At 37.8% G+C, this 18395-nt stretch overlaps 1 protein-coding gene across 1 annotated transcript in view; it reads left to right on the top strand.

Moving 5' to 3' along the window:
• The window catches only part of SLC2A13 (solute carrier family 2 member 13), a 146994-nt gene that overhangs the window by 57457 nt on the left and 71142 nt on the right, over nucleotides 1-18395 (top strand). Inside the window, exon 4 of the mRNA XM_066550801.1 lies at nucleotides 10435-10543. Coding sequence (XP_066406898.1) covers nucleotides 10435-10543 — 109 coding nt within the window. The remainder of the gene's footprint in view (nucleotides 1-10434; nucleotides 10544-18395) is intronic.

Below are 18395 nucleotides of genomic sequence, written 5' to 3'. Positions count from 1 at the left end.
GTTTCAGGTCTCTAAATAATTTAATACAACCTTTCTGATCCTACTTTCTATCTGCTAGATCTGTGAGGCTGCAGAGAAGCCTTGAAAAGGCCTTTGCCCTGCATGTGTCTACCTTGTAGTGTGTACTTAACTGGGGAAATAGATTGAGGATTATCTTACACTCTGCTGCTGGACTTCCAGCAGCTTTCTAAAGAATTGCCTTTTAAACTATTTTAAACTTGTAAGGAAACTGCTAATAAAGATGGCATTTACACAATGCCATTCTGTCTTCATCATGCTGAAAATGGTAAGAAAGCTTTCTGCTTCATGTAAGGCTGTTTGCCTCACATGAAGATTGCTTGCAGATTTATTCCATTGTATGTGAGAGACCTTGAACTGTCCTTTATGAGTATTTATTAATGATCTTTCTCTATTTCTACCACGTTCCTCATTTTGAGTTGAGGGTGAGAAATCAAAGGGGACCAGAACTCTCTCAGTGCAGCACTTAACAATCACAGAATGGTTTGGGTTAGAAGGGGCCTTTAGCGATGGTTGAGTTCCAAACCCCTGCTATAGGCAAAGACACCTTCCACTAGACCAGGTTGTTCAACCCTACAACCAACCTGTCCTTAAACACTTCCAGGGATGGGTTATCCACAGCTTTTCTGGGCAACCTGTTCCACTGCCTCCACCCTAAGAGTAAACAATTTATTTCTTATATCCAATAGAATTTACTCTCTTGTAGTTTAAAACCATCACCTCTTGTCCTTTCACTGCAGATCCTGATAGTGTCTCTCCCCATCTATCTCATAAGCCCCTTTTATATATTGAAAAGATGAAATAAGCTCTCCTTTATTTCTTTGTTGTATTTCATACCAGTTATGGAACCTGTTGGTTTAGTATTCTATACCTGCTGTTTTCAATATTGATCTGTATCTTCTGCAGTGGTTATAAATTCAGAAAAAAAGCTGTCAGTCAAGTGTGACTGACAGGCTCTTGATTAATGAAGCCTAGTACTGAAATTGCAAAACATCTGCTGTTGGCAGTATATGGATGACTGAGTTTTACAGGATTTGTATGTAATGATGCTTTTCAATCACTGTTGTTTAAGATAACCATGAAAAGTGCCAAACTTGCTTTTTCATTAGTACTGGTTGTAATAACTAGTGCCATCACAGATCTTAGGAATGCTATATGTTTCATGTAAAAATCTTGTGGATGACCTCGGAGGTTCTCTAATCCAATCCCTAATCAAAACAGAATCAATTAGAGCAGGTTGTGCAGGAACTTTATCAGTTAATTTTTTGACCATGACCTGTTTGCATCTCGCTTTCTGTGTTTTTTCATTTCCATGTCAGAAAATAAAGACTTCACATCCGGTCCAAATTTTCTGCATCCCAATTTACCTGCTACTTTTTGTCTTACCCTTGCAAACCTCTGAGGAGCCTGGGACTGTGTTCTCCTTACTCCTCTGTTAGGTATCTGTAGACAGCAGAACCTTTTCCCTTTACTTTCTCTTTCAAAATGGAACAACCCCATCTGATTCAGCATCTGCTTGTACGTCCTGTGCTCCAGCCCACCCACCTTGGTGGTTCTACTCTGGGCTCAGGCAGCACTGGGATGTTGTTCTGGTTTGAAAGCAAAACCAGTGAGAGACCCCAAGTCAGAAATACAGTTTATTAGGAAAAGAGAAGAAAACCAAATACATGCAATACTAGAAAAGAAAAACCACTGGCAGAGTCAGAATACAGCCTGACACCCTGCTAGTTAGGGTGGTGGCAGCAGTCCAGGTGAAATGCTCTTGTTGAAGTGGTGATCCTGTGGAAACAATCTAGTAGCTCTTGTCCTCTGGAAACCAGTGGGTAAGCGGAACCATTCCTCTGAGAAGCCAGTGGAAAGGCTGCTTGTTGTGTCCCAAATCCCAGATTATATCCAGGTGGGGATGCTTAGCTCCTCCCCCCTGGGTGGAGCATCTCACAATGGGCTGATAGAATTCTGAGTAGTGTGGTGGGTCCTTGATTACCCATTAAACAGAAATGACTCCTGAAGGGGGTTATCCCTGAGTCATGTGGAAAAGGCATCCATGGGCCCATTAACAGGAGATTAAGGAAAAAACAATGCTCCTCCTGGTTTCAACAGCTCTTGAGGATGGGAATAGAATACAGCTTTATATTGTAACCTAGCAGAGATATGCTGCTCCTGCTGCAGAGCTTGCAGCTGCAGGGTAGAGAGGAAAAAAATGTTTCCTTGACATGCTGACAGTGCTCCTGCTCCTCCTCCCAGGATGTGATTGGCCATCTGTGATGAAAAACATGGTGTTCTTGAGTGGTAATGGTTGCCTTAGAGCCCTTGGTGTTTCTGATAGAAGATTTTTAATGCTAAAATGTAATAAATTATCTAGTACCTTGAGGTAAGGTGTGATCTTAGGCTGCACTTTGGTGAAATATTTAGGTGTTTATCTGTCATTCTGTCTTCAGTGAAACTCAGCTTTGTGCTCAAGTTCAAATGCTTTCCTTAAAATAAAAAAGTTGAAGCAGTTTCTTAAGACATACTATTTTCAGCTACACACTGTTTTGCTGTGCTGTCTGTCAACTCCATATCCACTGATGGTGATGTCCTGTTCTTAGGCAGCCAAAGTTTATAGCACTTTAGCTTTAACCTACAGTGATCTTTTGATTTTTTTCTTCTCACTGGGTTTTGGAATTTAGCTCAGCTGTGCTAAAATTGTATTGATTTCAAAGCAGGTTTTTATAATCTGTTTAAATGTGGATCTCATCACTATTTTAACTTTTTTCCTTTTGTTTTTAATGAAGCTCTTGTGCTAACAGCATCTGATTATTAAAAAGTGAGAGGAATTTTTTAGGCCCCTAGATAAATTGGTTTTTTAAACATTTTTAAGGAGATGGTCTACACTAAATATGCTATTAATAAAGCAAAATACTGGAGTGGATAACTGATTATACTCATAAATTCCCATGGAGACTTTCATTGACCTCCAGGCTCCTTTTTCAGTTCTATTAAACTTTGCTTTTTCCCCATTCCCTCCTGAGAATGGGTTCCTGAGTCTCATTCTTTTGAAGGGCAAGAAGTATAAATATGCTTTTACTGTTAAACCACTGGCTTCGGGCAGAAATAAAGATATTTCATTTAGAAACAAGGGATAGAGGGGGCAAAATAATATCACTAAGCCAAGATTTTTGGCAGAAACAAATTGCAAAAAATGTAAGGTTTGAAGTGTGTTGTCCAGACAATAAAATACAATATCTATATAGGTGTTAATACAGTAGCAGCTGGGAAGATCAGCTTGAGAATAGACTGCTGGCTAGGAGGGAACTCTTGAATCATCAGCTTTTTTAGTGCTCTTTTAATTGAAAAAGAACAGCAACACACACCCCTGACTGCAGTTCTTTGTTAAGTCTCTTTCCTCAATTAAAATGAAAGTAAAAAAGCTTCTAATTCCAGATTGCTAAATGCTCTGCCCTGCACTTCACTGCTTGATGGGAGAGGGGGGTGGGAAGCTCTGCAGGCTGTTACAACACTTGGCTTATTTTGGTTGCTGCCTGCGTAATGCTCCTACATCATCTTGTCTTTCCTCCTCTGCTTTCTGCAGCTCTAAGTGAGGGTCACATAACTGTTCCCTATGTAAGGCAGGAGTTCTGGAGGAGACCCTAAAAAAGAAATGCTGATTTGCAGGCTGTAGGTATGCACAATTCTGCCTTAGTATCTGTTGCCTTATTTTTAAGGTATTTTCCACAGCCAGAAATAAATCACAATGTGATCCTTGCTTTTCTCTGCTCCCAGCCAGTTTTCATGTCAGTGAAACAAGAAAACCTCCCTGTTGCTCATTCTCCCACTCTCCAGGTCTGACAGTATCCCAGTGGGGTCCCTTTTCCCCATTGCAGATTCTTGTTGGTTATTGTGGCCACTTCTCTCAACTCTCTCTGGCATCACATAAATACCACTCTTTGTTGTCTGTTTTGTTGTGGTTTCTCTAGTTTTAAAGGACTTCATTACAGCAGATTCTGTTTTCTATAAAGAACAAGTCATACAGAGCCAAAATGCAGTCCTTTTTTTTGCTTCCCTACTTGCCACTGCTTCTTGTTCTATTCAGAGGTGTTATTAATTGCTGCTGCCTTTGTGCAAGTACTCAGTCATATAGATTTTCCATCACCAAAGCTTTATATCAAAGAATGTGGTATCAAAGAAAAGATTTTTCCTTTTACAGATAAAAGAAAATGTCTTTATTTTCAGAACTCCCAAAGACCAATTCAACTTGCTGTCAAAACAAAAATCTATATTTGGGTTTCTTTTCACAATGTGTGGATTAAAAAGATCATTTGGAGAGACCATTTATTTGAAATACAGGTTTCCTGAGCAAACAAAAAAAGCCCTCGCAGTTCATCTAGGCATGGAAAACTGTGGAGGGATAGAATGTAAGAGAATAGTGCAGAAGATAATCTCACACCTGAGGAGTTGCAGCTGTACTAATCACCAAAGATTAGGAACAGGCCTGCCCTTAACAGGCCACAGCTGTGTCCAATAAAGATGAGTGCTACAAGAGAGTGGGGTAGTTGGGTGAGGAGAGAGCTGGAGTTTGTTGGTTGTGCTGTGAAGAAGGAGTCAGTGCTCTGAGGAGCTGCCCATGAGAAATCACTGAGAAGGTGTGGGAGCTTTGCAATACGATGATAACAGAAAACCTCCTTGCACAGCCTAATTCTCTAGAATCTGGGTGGTTATGTCTCATTAGCTTTTGTTTGCTTTTTGACCAGGCTGTCTGGGTAGAATAGAACTACAGAATAATTTGAATTGGAAGGATCTTTAAATATCATTTAGTCCCAACCCCTCTGCCATGGGCAGGGAATCTTCCATCAGACCAGTTTGCTCAAAGCCCCATCCAACCTGGCCTTGCACATTTCCAGGAATGGGGCATCTACAGCTTCTCTGGCCAACTCCATTCCACTGTCTCACCACCCTCACAGTAAAGTATTTCTTCCTAATATCTCATCTAAATCTCTCCCCTTTTAGTTTAAAACCTTTCCTCTTAGTCCTATCACTATCTGTTCTTACAAAGAATCCCTCTCCCTCTTTTTTATAAGCTTTTAGATGTTGCAATAACATCTCCCCAGAGCTGTTCTTCTCTAGGCTGAATAACCCTATCTCTCCTAGTGTGTCTTTGTAGGAGAGGTGCTCCAGCTCTCTGGTCATCTTTGTGCCCTCCTCCTGCTGCTTTGGACTTGCTGTGTTTCAGTGTTTGTCTTGTGGACACAGCACTGCAGGTGGGGTCTCATGAGGGTAGAGTAGAAGGACAGAATCCCCTCCTTCACCCTGCTGCCCATGCTGCTCTGGATGCAGCCCAGGACACCTCTGGCTCTCTGGTCTATGTGCACATATTACCAGGTCACTTCTCAGCTTTTCATCCACGAGAACCCCTGAGTTCTTCTTGGCAGGGCTGTTCCCAGTGAGTACTTCCTTCAGTCTGTATGCACACCATTGGATGGTTAGTTGTGGAAAGCTGGAAAATGCTAAGACTCAGCTGTTGGGCAAGCTGACAGTCTTCACCTTCTTGGATGATGGGGATCTGTCTGTAAAAAAAAAAAAGGAAAAGAGTCTTAAGCTTTCTCAAAAGGTTAACAAGCTGTATGAAGTAGGAATTTTCTTGTAGTGCTGGGAGTGGTTCTTCCAATGTTACTGGAAACAGTCTAAGATACTGAGGAAGGGCATGGTACTTAAGTAAAATTGGTTTGTATCTTCACAGGATAATTAATGCAGTTTTGATCTTAACGCTAATTCTGTTTTCTTTTGATTTGTTAAATTTTACAGGAAGGAAAAATTAATGAAGGTGGTACTTCTAGCAAATAATCATGTAATAGGCAAGGAGAGGAAAAGGGTGCTTGTTTTAGTGTATTATTCATACACAGGGAATAATACCTAGCTGTAAGTGCTTCAGAGTAGGAGTTGTAGGTGAAGGGAGATTCTGCAGGAGGGTTCTGCAGATGATGCAGAGAAGGCTGGACTGGAAGCTGTTATTTTATAAGGAAGAGAAATCCAGAAATAATTCTCATGTTTGTCTTCTGTCATTGAGATCACAGACCCAAACTTTCTTTTTTTTGGTCTCTGCTGTAGACCAGTTCCTTGAAGATTTATCTGAGTGGAAGAGAGGGCATTTGAACAAGAAAGATCCAGAAAACTAATCTGAATCTTTAGCTTAATTGATGCTAAACTGATGAGTGGCTGTGTTGTTGCATGGCTAAACCTGCCTTTTTTGGAAATGCAAAGAGTACAAAATGCTGGCAGGAGCCCTATAAGGTTTTAAGCTGTTGCTACAAGCTGTTACCTAGATGAGCTGGCAGAAGAATGTTTGAACCTGCAAATGACTTTGGCAGGGCCCAGTCTCTAACCATAGATTCCTAGCTGTGAAATCTGTCCAGTTATTCTGCTAATAATTTGAGGGATGGGGAATCATAAGGTTTCCAGGCACCAGATGTCTGCCTGCCTTTGCTGTGGGATTTTTAGGCTTTATCTCTATACTATAATTTCTTTTTTCCTGGAAGTGAATGCAGTGTTTTTTCAGAAGCAGATATTAAGACTTCATTAATACAAATTTTTCTACTTTTTAGCTTTCATTACATAAGCTCATTTTAGAACTAGGGTTTTTGTTGTGTTGCTTTTGAAAATCATCTCGTTTTTTAGTTGGCTGTGGATCATACCCAAGCTCCTATGATTGCCATACAATCCATTTTGCTCATACAGATGAAAATCAAAATGCCTTACCAGGTGATTCACAATTTCCAAGCCTAACTTGTGGGTTATGCCTAGTAACAAAGATAACTGCTAAAATATAGGAAGCTGCCATTAAAATTTTCAGATAACCAGTCATAAAATACAATGTTTGGAGTATCACTCACTTTCAGAAGTAATGTTTTGACAAGAACAGCTTCTCCTTCCCCATTTGGCTCTGTGTAAGCTAATAAGGTTTTTTTTGGGATGTGAGGCTAAAGTTCCCAATTCTATTTTTGCTTTTTGCTTATAAGGATGAATTCTATTTTGGTAGACAGATTATGCTATGAAATATCTACTTGGATTCCAATAATCCACTTCGTGTATCACCACTTGAAGTAATGTCACCTTCAGCAGTATCCTTATTTTTCCATTGCTCTTTATCTCATGTTGTTGTTTTGCACAGAGGAAGCTCCAGCTGCCCTTTACTGTAGCATGTTTTGAACCTTGTAAATGTTATGTGTTAAAGAATTCTACTTCAGTTAAAGTAATTATCAGAAACAACAGCACAAAAAGTCCAGCCAAATCTATTCTCATTAAATTCATCGAGGCGTTAGGAGGTCTCATCATTCTGACTTCATTTTTATTCACAGATTAGAAGAAGGAAAACAAGCATCTTGGTGTTTTCTCAAGTTCAAATGAAGGGATTCTGATTCAGGAATATGTCTAAATATCTTAGATGAAAACAACAACAATTAAGGCAGAAATATCACTAACAAAAACATTGATTTTTTTGGGGGGGGACAAATACCCATTTTGTCCTTTGTAAAAATTGCCAAATATTTTTTTTCTCTGCCATATGTTTAAATCATCTGTTTCCTTTGAGTTCTATGGGCAGTTAAGTTGTTCCATTTTTTAAAGGTGTAATGGTTTTATTGTTTAGTGCTATTTTAATCTGCTGTCATAACTGACAGCATATTTAAGGGCTATCAGAAACTACTGAAGTGCCATTTAAGTTTTCAGAAGACTTATTTTGAGAAGAAAAATGTATTTAATTCTGAACATATTTTTTAGTAAACCTATTTTCTGTTCTTAAAATCCATATTATGCCTGGGGTTGTTTATTTTTAAGAACGTGGTAACATACGAACTCAACAATGTGGATGGAAGGAGTGCTGATAAGAAAATGCAAATATAGTATAATTGGTTTCAGAGCTAGATAGTTTTAATAAAAAGTTTCACACTCATTTGCTGTTATAAGATCAGTTACCTCACAGTCAAAGTCCTTTGGGCTTTTTAGTTGAGTTTGTAAAGCTCCTTTAATACAGAGATTAGCAGTTTCTTATTTCTTTCATTCAATTTATTGGTTTGTAAACCTGAAGGCTGTGAATTTTATGAAAGAAAATCCTTTAATTTTGTGTATGCCTATTGGTATGTGGTGGTTGCCATGGTACATGTTTGGAGCAGAACTTTTTCAACAGTGAGTGGAGTATGATAATTTTTAGCATCATTTTTCTGATAAAATTATTCAGAAGTCTGAAAAATTTCAAGTACTTACTGAATTTAGCTTGACTGGATGTTCTAAAGGTCTTAGATGTAAAGTTCTGACATAAAGGTCTAAATTTCACAATATGGTCTCAGCATTTCTGCAGGGCTGCACTTCAGATGCACAAACTGATTTGTGTGATAGAGCTTTGTTAAGAGTCCACGACTCCTTCTGAGTTGCAAACCATTGTCTGAGAGCAGCTGCTTTAATTTCTCACTATTCATTTTAGTGCCTTCTTCCCAATTGTTTTGCACAATGCTGTATTGTGAATGAAGTTTTATAAACGTCTATCAAATAGCTGAGTGATTCAGGAATTATTAAAAACCTTGCATCAGTTCCTCGTTTCTGCCTCCTTTCCTAACAGTCCCTGCTGTAGAGTTCCAGCTTATTCAATGAGCAGGATCATTGATGGTGGCCTTGAAGATGTAGGTTGTCCAAAATGTCCCTTGAAAATAAAGACATTTTTTGAACTCAGTTAGGGACCTTATACAGAGTTTATGAAGAATGAAAGATCTCCCCTAGGCATTCAGCAGCCTGGATTTCTAAGAGGTGCTGCAGAATCAGTTGCCAGATAAGATTTTTAAGTTCCAAGACTCCATGCTCACATGTGACACAGGGTCTGAGAGCCTTAAGACTTGTTTGTGAGTTAAACTTCATGGTTACATGTATTAGTAAATATTTTTTCTTTCTGAAATTTGAGCTGTGGACTATTCCTTGCTAGCAGCTGGCTTTGGTGCTTTTCCACTGAGGAAATGCCACTTTGAGGATGGAATCCTTGTCAGCCCAGTGATGTCATGATTCTTGCCTGAGAATGTCTTATGAGATCGATGGATTGACTGTATCTGTCACTTGGTTTTACTTGGAGACTTTCTGAGGTGATGGTGTGGCTAAATGGCAGGACATGTGGGACTGTGTGCTGTCTGAATGTTAGTGTTACTTGGAAACCAGCTTAGAAAATTTGTTAGGCTGTATTCTGCTATTAAAGCAGCAAAGTTAAATGATGATCCAATTGAGATATGAATTAGAAATACCATAATTTTAAATGAAAATAAGTTTTTCTTAGGCAGGTCTGGTTATCTTTCAATGAAGTAATGTTATCTAAACTCTCTTCTTGAGTCCAACTCTTGAAACTATTCATAGCTTGCCAGCTTTCTGAAGCTGAAATTCTGCATGTAAATTGTTCTTCACTAACAGACTCATAAAGAGTTTTTTACTAAATCAATACTTCTGATATTTTCTGTATGCTCAGAAAATATAAACATGAAAACTGAAAATATAAACATGTAGATCCCCTTCACCTCTCTATTTTTCTTTGATGGCAACTATTTTGACTTATTCAAATTGTGATTAGATATTCTGAGTAAGTATACAAGTTGTGAGAAGATGTATAAAACACACAATTTTTCACCAGACTTTAGTAGTGGCAAAGCACTAAAAGCACTACTCTGGGCAGGGAGAAGTTCAAGTAAATACTGTGGTCAGGAATTTAAAATTTTTGCCTATTATCCCATAGCTTTCTGTATTTTTTAAAAATACGATACTTTTAAAGTTGTAGAGCTTTCTCTGTTAGCCAGAAATTTTTGTGGGTTTTTTTCTTCATTGAATCTTAAATTCAGCCTCATGCCATTGCTACCAAAGGTATAGAGTAAATGTAGTTAATTTCTGCTCCCTCCGCTGGCCTTCGAGCTGTGCAGAATAAATCTGTCCAGTACCTCCAAAGTACCCACACCTGCAACTGCTCTGTGGAAATTGGGCCTTTTGGGGACTAAGGAGAACACTTTATCTCCAATATCTAGACCTGAGTAATGACATTTCTGAAATAAACTCTCAATAAAAATGGAAGCTTTTAGAAAGGAAACAAGAGTGATATTTTGTGGTAACTTTGGAGTATGTTCAGGTGCAGCCAATGTGCAATCTGTCAGTGTGATAGAAGGAGAGCTGTATATTTCACACCAGTAGCAGACACTGTTCAAAAGTGGTTTTGTTTTTTGGTTGGGCTTCCTGATAATCCTCTTTGTAGTACAGTGCAGAAAAACAGAACTGAAATGATCATATTGTTCAAAAATAATTGAAATAATACAAGTTTGCTTGAAACTAAGGTGCAAATCTGCTATGCCTGGCAACATTGTCTTGATAGCAATCACTTAAGAACTATTACGTATTCTTTTGTTGTTGTCTTGTTTTTTTTTTAAGCTGGACCTGTGATCTGCAGAATGCTAACATACCCTCCAACTCGAAGAGCCTTAATTGTGGGTTGTGGTCTGCAGATGTTTCAACAACTGTCAGGGATTAACACCGTCATGTATGTATTTCCCAATTGCTTCTTTTTATAAAGATTTAGAAAAAAAAATCAATTAGACCATTAGCAGTTATAGATGGTCTTCTGGACAAAGTCTGAAAGCTGAAAAATTGAGTGTGAGCTGGAATGCTGGTTTGAAATCCAGATGTTGGCATACTTGGCAACACAGTAAATTGATACAAGAGGATGTTGGTATAGGGGTAAACTTACCATTTTTATAGACATGAGAATACGAACTGTATTCTGACAGATGCATTTTTGTGTTAGGATTTATGGTCAAGGCTATGTATGTCTGGACAAGAAAGCACATTTATGGTTTGAATGTGTGTGCAAATAGATCACAGTAAGGTGAGGGTTAGATTAACCATGTTAATGAGGTGGAACGTTACTGTGAAGTGCTAAAGGATGCTGAGGGAAGAAACATTTCCTGCTTTTACATGGTTTTGTTATGTGTATGAAGTCTCAGTAAATGTGGAAGTGAAGAATGATGTATTGGGTTTTCTGACAAGCTGTCAGCTCATAACAGGAGAAGCTCTTGACAAATGTGCAATGTACAAGACCTTGTTTAAGATGAAATTATTGTTGGGCTGCCCTACATGACTAATCATTATGAATATGGTTGCCATATTGTTTTAAGAGCAAGTACAAAATATGTTGCCATAACATTTTAAAGAGAAAACTATGCCTAAGGGAGCATGCATGTTAGGAAATTGTTAAAAGAAACAGCTTAAAGGATAAGGCTTTTAGTGGTATCAAGAGTTACCATATTAAATGTTAGAGTAAACACTGCCATCTGTCATACTGGAAGAAAAAATGCCCCAGACTCAGTATTATTAAACTGCACAGGAGGGAAATCTGTAACAGGTAAAGAAAGACTTCATAAAGTAGGAGTTGTAAGCCAGTGTGGGAAACACTTGGACACAAAACTGGTAAGTTGTGTGAAAGCCAGAAGAAAGGCACAGAAAGAACTTTGATAAATTTTTCAGACACATCAGAAGCAAGAAACCTAAGAGTCTCCAGGTCCAGAAAGGATCAAGACATTGGGAGTACACTCAACAGAAGTGTTGAGCACCAATCTCACAAAGACGCTTTTTGCATTTGTGTTAATTATAGAGGGTGCATGAAGCTTTTTGCACTAGTGCCTACTTAAGATGTCTCAGGTGGTCTGCTTGACACTCAAGTATTAGAGGAAAACATCTAGAGCAAGCTGATAAAAAATAACAAATTAATCAGGGTACACTCAACAGGTCTCAAGTAATTTGCATCCATAATCACTGAATTTGGAAATGTAGCATAATTTATGAGAAGCTACAGCCCAAAAAGTTTTATTTTGGTCTCTATAAAAATTTAATTAAAACTTTATAGAATCAAATAAAATCTGTGCTAATAAATATGAAAAATGAACTTGTGCACATACAACATAAAACTGCAAAGAAGAGTCAACATGATTGTTGTAGACAGATTATAGTTGGCTTGGATGTGAATCCATGGTTGTGTTAGAACTGTAAATCTCACATGAATTAACAGTCTTAAACAACCATGACAGCTGCAGCCAAAGTTTCTTGAAGAAATCATATAGCCATAAAAGTGAGAAGTCCTGTCACGTAAATAACTATTTAAGATAGGAGAGAAAAAAGGATGAGAATAGAAGATCAGTTATCACAAACCAGGAATAGACTCCTACAATGATCTATATGAAGATCTTTGCTGCTTTAATAAATCTGTGAAAGCAGCTGAACAACAAAGTAGCAGCTTATATTCATACAGCATTCACAATATAAAGATCCCCCAAATCTGTGAACATGAACAGTTGTGGGAAGATAATGCAAGATAACAAATTAGTGGAATGGCAAATGCATTAACTATACAATGTTATTCAATAATTCCTGAAGGAGGGAACTGGGTAACTAACATGCATGGCAGTCTAAATTGTTACTACTTAAAAAAGAGGGCTTGCAATTGCATTGCTGTTCTATACAAACATCATGATGACATCCATGGCCCATCTGGAATATTACAAACAGTTGCAGATGTCCTGTCTTTTAATAAGAGCAAACCAGGTTATGTGTGGGGAAAGAGATACCTGTGTTTGAACAGGATTATTAGAACTCTGCAGCTTGGAAAAGAAATGAGGTCAGAAGAAATACAAGAGGTATATAAAACTACTAATGTTATGGAGAGGATGGGGAGAGCATGATTATTCATCATTTCTTCTAACACATTTTTGGTGACTCCTAGCTCTTATCCAGCAGTAGGTTTAAAATAAGCAATTTTTCATGCAACACATAATTACATATTGGAACTCATTGCCACAGGATGTTACAGATGCCAAATGTAGAAATACATTTAGAAGTTAATTAGGGAAACTTACATAATAAACATTATTAAAATGTTATGAAATGTGGTATGCATGCAATCTCTGGCCAAGGACAGTCATTCTCACAGTTTGGTTCATAATACTTTGGGATGCCCTATTAGGCTAGAACAAAAAATTGACAGTTCACTAGGCTTATGACACTAGTAGGTTGACTTTGTTTATTTTAAACTTACTATGTTTTAAAATCTCAAACTGCTTTCTGTGTAGGAGGTTTTACAAATAGTTTGGAATTGACCTAATTTACTTGTGGATGTGTAGGAGGACAGAATTACAACTATAAAACGTGGTTGAAGCTTAGCTTTAAAATAATAAAATGCCTGTAATAAACACATGAAGGCACTGTTGTTAAAGGACTGGATTGTCAGCCATTTGCAATATCCAGTCTCTTTTAATATTCCATTATAACTAAATTTTTAGTTATCAGGTATGCAAGACAAACATTCTCCTGTGAAAGGACATTTTTCAAATACAAGTAAGCAGCTGTCTGTTGATGACTTGGTTACATAAAAATTGGTAAATGCCTTTTAATGTTGTAATTAGATGGTACCTTAAGGAACTGTCAGATTGTATTAACTCTCTAAGCACTAGTTTTCTCTTCATAATGTTTAGTTGTGTCATTCTGGGATTGCTGTTCTCCTGCAGGATGAAAGCAGGCATTGGTTATGGTTGGAGGGTCTAGTATTGTGTGGATTTTCCTTCAGTGGTTTCTCAAAAGCAGACATGACAGGTATTTTGACAGTGGATGTTCACTGTACCTTTGGTGCTACTGTAAATCCTTGTTTGTTGGTTTGTTGGCCCTTTTTAGGCCATAGAAGAAGAGGCTGATGACCCCAACTTGCAGTTGCCTTATCACTGAAGGGGTATCAGGGACAGACAAAGGTGATATAGAGACTCCATCATCAGAAGGCATGAAAAAACACTTTATTATTAGAAATCTACAGTTCTTATAGAAACAATGGTGGACTTGACCTGTTTGGCTTTTAGGACTCTTCTCTCAGACTATTGGTGAACTATGAATAGCACACTCTGGAGAATCATATCTATAAACAAAGTTACAGAAAGAGAGATAATAATTGTTTGAATTCTTCTCTCTTAGTTTCCTACAGCTCCTCACAGCTTCCCAGGATTTTCCTGGGACAGCTATGTCTCTCTCTGTTCAGAAGATATGTGAATACCACGTTGCCTGGCTTTCTGTGGCAGAGAACTTCGCCTCTGGTTGCCCTCTGACCAGTTAACTTAACAGGGCAGCATCCATGACAGGCCCTGACTTGTTCTAATCTTCTGGCTTGAGGGTTTCTGCTCTTTCTGCTATAAAATAATTTGTTTAATCTTGTATTTTACTGTAAGAAAAGTGAGGCCATCAGAGTAAATTTGTGTGTGTCTGAAAAGCTCATTTAAACTCCCATAATCACAAAGGGACATGAAAAAATAACACAATTTTAGAATTATTTGGTACTTGCCCAATGTATGCTTTACTGAGTAATTCATCAATTTTAGAAAAGAAAAGCTTGAGTCGAAAATTACAGGTGTTAGAGGAAGTTTGCAGAGGTCTAAAAGTAGTCATTGAGTGTACCCATAGAAGGAGAGATGCTAAAAAGCAAAAATTACCTGCAAGAAACACAGGGAGATAACAATAAAAATCTAGAGCTTCCATGCTTAATAATTCAGTAATCTGGTATAAATTCTCTTATTAAAAACTGAGTATCAGTAGTGGAGCCAGTGAGAGCAATGAAGTCCATGTGTAATTGGAGTTGTCTTGAGGATGGGGAGAGGAAAACCAGAAGAATTGCTGTAAGAATTGTTGAAGGCTGTGCTCAGCCTTTTTTATTGTGTAATAAACTGATCTAGTTTTTGCACAGAAATAGTTTCATATCATATTTGAATCACATTTGTTATACACATGAATGTTTATAAAATCCAGCCAAGAGGAACCAGAAACTCATCAGGAACAGGATGTTACAGAATTGGTGAGAACAGTATGTGGAGCAACCTCTGCATTGAGGAGGTAGATCTAAAAGAGAAGCAAAATGTAAAAATAGGCTAAGGAGGTTGTGACTGTCACAGGAAAAAATCTAGCATGATAAATTTAGTCAGCAAAAGACGAAAGCTCAGTGACCTATTGCTTTGATTCCTTTTTTTCCCCCTAAGAACAAGGGTATCATTGCTGTCTGATGCAGTGCCTGACGCAGAACAAATGTTTCCTTTTTGTCATGGCTTTCACCAGCTTAACTGACCTGTTAAAGTCATACCATTTTAGACAAGCATCTCTCACACTGGTGTGAGCAGGTCTGAAATGGTTTAACTTCTCAGTTTCTTATCATTCTAGTGTTTTCTCATCTTGAAAACAGAAGCTCATTGTTTCAAGCCTGGAGCCCAAGTCTGGTTGGCAGGAGACTGAGAAAGGCCTTGTGAAGGAACTTATATTCCAGGGGAGTAGTTATTACAAATCAATTTTTTAATAGTAATATATCTCAGAATTTTGTTAAATCTGTGAAGTTAAGGCATTTTAAAGCCCAAAGTTGCCCATACTTAAAACCTAGGGGAAGAGGACCATTTTGAGGTAAAAAAAAAGAAAAAATTAAAAAATTGAAGAAGTTCCATTTTTGGAGGGTAGGAGGAAGAGGGGACTTAAAGGATTTGACCTGTTCCACATTGTGTCATGAAAACCATCGATGGATGTTTTATCTCTGTGCTCATGTTCCTGCAGAACCAGGACTTCTGAAAACATTTCTGGTAATATGCAGCCTTGTGGCAGTTAAAATACTTCCAAACCGTGGGGAAGAAAGATTTTGGAAGAAAATCCCAAGTTCTCTTGAACGGTAGGCAGTAATTTAGCCATAATTGGAGGGAGTTCAGTATTGTCTTGACAGAATTGCTTGCAGGTGGTATGACCTACAGTGGAGACTCTGCTCCTCTTTGAGAGGCTTTTTGTCTGTTCCCAAAGACTGCCTGTGCCCTCAAGACTATAAATCTGAGATAAGATTGAAGAGACAGCTGCATCATCTTGATTATTCTTACTCTCACAATACTTTAAGTGGATGTGATGAAAGCCAGACAAAATACTTTGTTCTGCAGTTGAAACACTAAGTTTGATGTGGTGCTAATTTTGTAATTTGCCATTATCTTTTCACATGGTGTTAGCAAAGCTTTCTGCAGCAGGAAAGTGGTATAATGTGTCAACAGGGAAAGCATATGGTCTTCAGCATTTCTGCTAAGCTATTTTGCAGGTGTATATGATCTGTTATTCCTATTCAATAAAATATTTTTTTTATTTCTGAGGTATCTTTGCACCTCCTAGAAGTTAAGTGAATCCACATATAAAATGTATTGCTGCTTGGATTTGGTCCTCAGATGCTTTTGAGCTCTAACAGTGTCGCTTTTTTAATTTATGCAAGCAAGTGAGAGAACCAGAAAATGGATGATGAAAAGAATCATCTTTTTTCAGCTGGCAAGAAATAGGAAGGGGAATAAAATACTATATGGAGAAGGAAAAAAAACTCAGAATAATGAGTGGAAAAAGAAGCTGGATAATAGAAGAAAAATACAAAAGAAGACAAGAGGAGGTTATGTAACAAGTGGAAATTTAGGGTTTGAAGATAAGAATATTAGAACAATTAATACAAAAAGTGAAAAAATGTTGTACTGAATGTGAATGAGACTGCAAGAAAATAGGAGTGGGACTGGGAAAGAAGTCAGGATACTTCTGGAGTTGAATAGAGACCAGAGAAGAGTTTAATGGGAAGGCCATTTCCTGGCAGGTTTAATTGCCAGGTCTGTTGTGCAGCAGCTTCAGAGCTGACACCTGCAAGCTGCAGCCTCAGAACCACCCTGGGACTTCAGCTTAACAGGAGTGTGCAGCTGAATCCCCAGAGGGTGGGACAAGTCAAGACTCAGAAACTCATCTTTAAATTCCAGGTTTTTAACTTCTTCAAAATGAAATACTGAAAAGGGAACGTTGGACAATATCTGACATATCTGACTGCAGATAAGCTTTTCATTTTTTAATGATCATTGAATAAATACCTTATTTTGTGAATTACTGCACAAGTGGTAGCAACCTTCTTCACTCTTTCAGCATCAGCAGCAATATAGAGACTTATAATTAATGATTGAATATATTTACAGGCTATGACTTATTTATAACGAATAAGCTGGTCATTGCCATGAGGTTTTCCTAGAGCATTGGTTGTTGTTTTGAATATTGGAAAATAGTTACTGAGATCTGTGAACAGAAGTTCTACTGGCAAAAAGTAATGGTGATTCACATTTTTCTTGTGATTTGTATTCAGGCATTGACTTTCAAGGTTGTATAGGTTTCTGTTGTGTTCTCTGGCTGTGCATTTTAAAACAAAATCCAGGACGTAGCATACTGTATTAAGAACAGCCCAACAGACAAAACAAAACCCCAGTGTGGCACAATGCTAAATGTCATCCAAGTTGCACAGCAGTTACTGAAGGAGAGTACCTTTTATTGTCCTCTTGACTTAAATTTAAATTGGCCACAGTAACTCCCAAGCAGATTTCCATGTGGCATTTATTTTTGGATGGCCAGTAACTTGTCACCTCAGTTTTTCTGGAGTATTCTCAGACCCAACTGGGCTTTAAGTCTGACTAAAGGAGGCACTATTGCACTAATGTTCTTTCCAGATACAAACTTTGTAGAATTGTCAGGATAATTGAGAAGATGTGGTAATTGACAAGTGTAATTTTCTCTGCTGACTCCATGACATTAAGGCTGCTGCCTGGTTAGGTTTTCATCCTTCAGTATTTCATTGCTGGTAAACTGTCCAGTTTATATCTTTCATTTAGTTTTTGCATTTTCCTCTTAGGCTTTAGGAGATGTTTAATAAAACAGAAAGAAATTCTATGTTGAACATCCACTTGCTTTTGAGATAATAATTAATAAGAGATTTTTTTGTAGGTTTTCCTAAATTCTCCCAATAACATTTTTTTGAGAAGTGACCCTTCATTTTACCATTTTAGCCTTCGTTCATATTACAAGATGTTTTAGATAGTGCTGTGTGCAAACTCATAATGTAAAACACTTCAGTGGCACTTTTAATATAGACTGCAGGTATTTTTGGAAGAACAACTAAACCAAAGTCTAGTCTAGTCAAACACACTAGGTGAGGTGAGTTTCCCATTGCACCAGCTGTCTCTGTTGTATGTGCTATACAGGAATAATGGGATTAACTTATAACAACTCTTGAGAGGAATAAATTGTAGTTGATCAGCAAAATAATTTTATATTACTCACTGTAAAACATTCTAAATGAGAGTTTATGGAAACTGCTTATATCAGTCTCACAGTACTTGAAAAGGAAAATGAAATTCTGACTTGGGCTTTTTGAAAGTTCTGCATTTTCAGCAACCACTTTTCCATAGGCAGTGTACTGGTATCACAGCTGAGCTTGTTTCTTTTAAAGAAAAGAGTGCACTGAAAATAAAATATATTAAAAAAATCCCCAACTTCAAACA

The sequence above is a fragment of the Molothrus aeneus genome, chromosome 5 (assembly GCF_037042795.1).
Source record: "Molothrus aeneus isolate 106 chromosome 5, BPBGC_Maene_1.0, whole genome shotgun sequence".
NCBI classification, from domain to species: domain Eukaryota; kingdom Metazoa; phylum Chordata; class Aves; order Passeriformes; family Icteridae; genus Molothrus; species Molothrus aeneus.
Note: the sequence above shows the minus strand (reverse complement) of the source record. Positions and strands in the feature narration are given on the sequence as shown.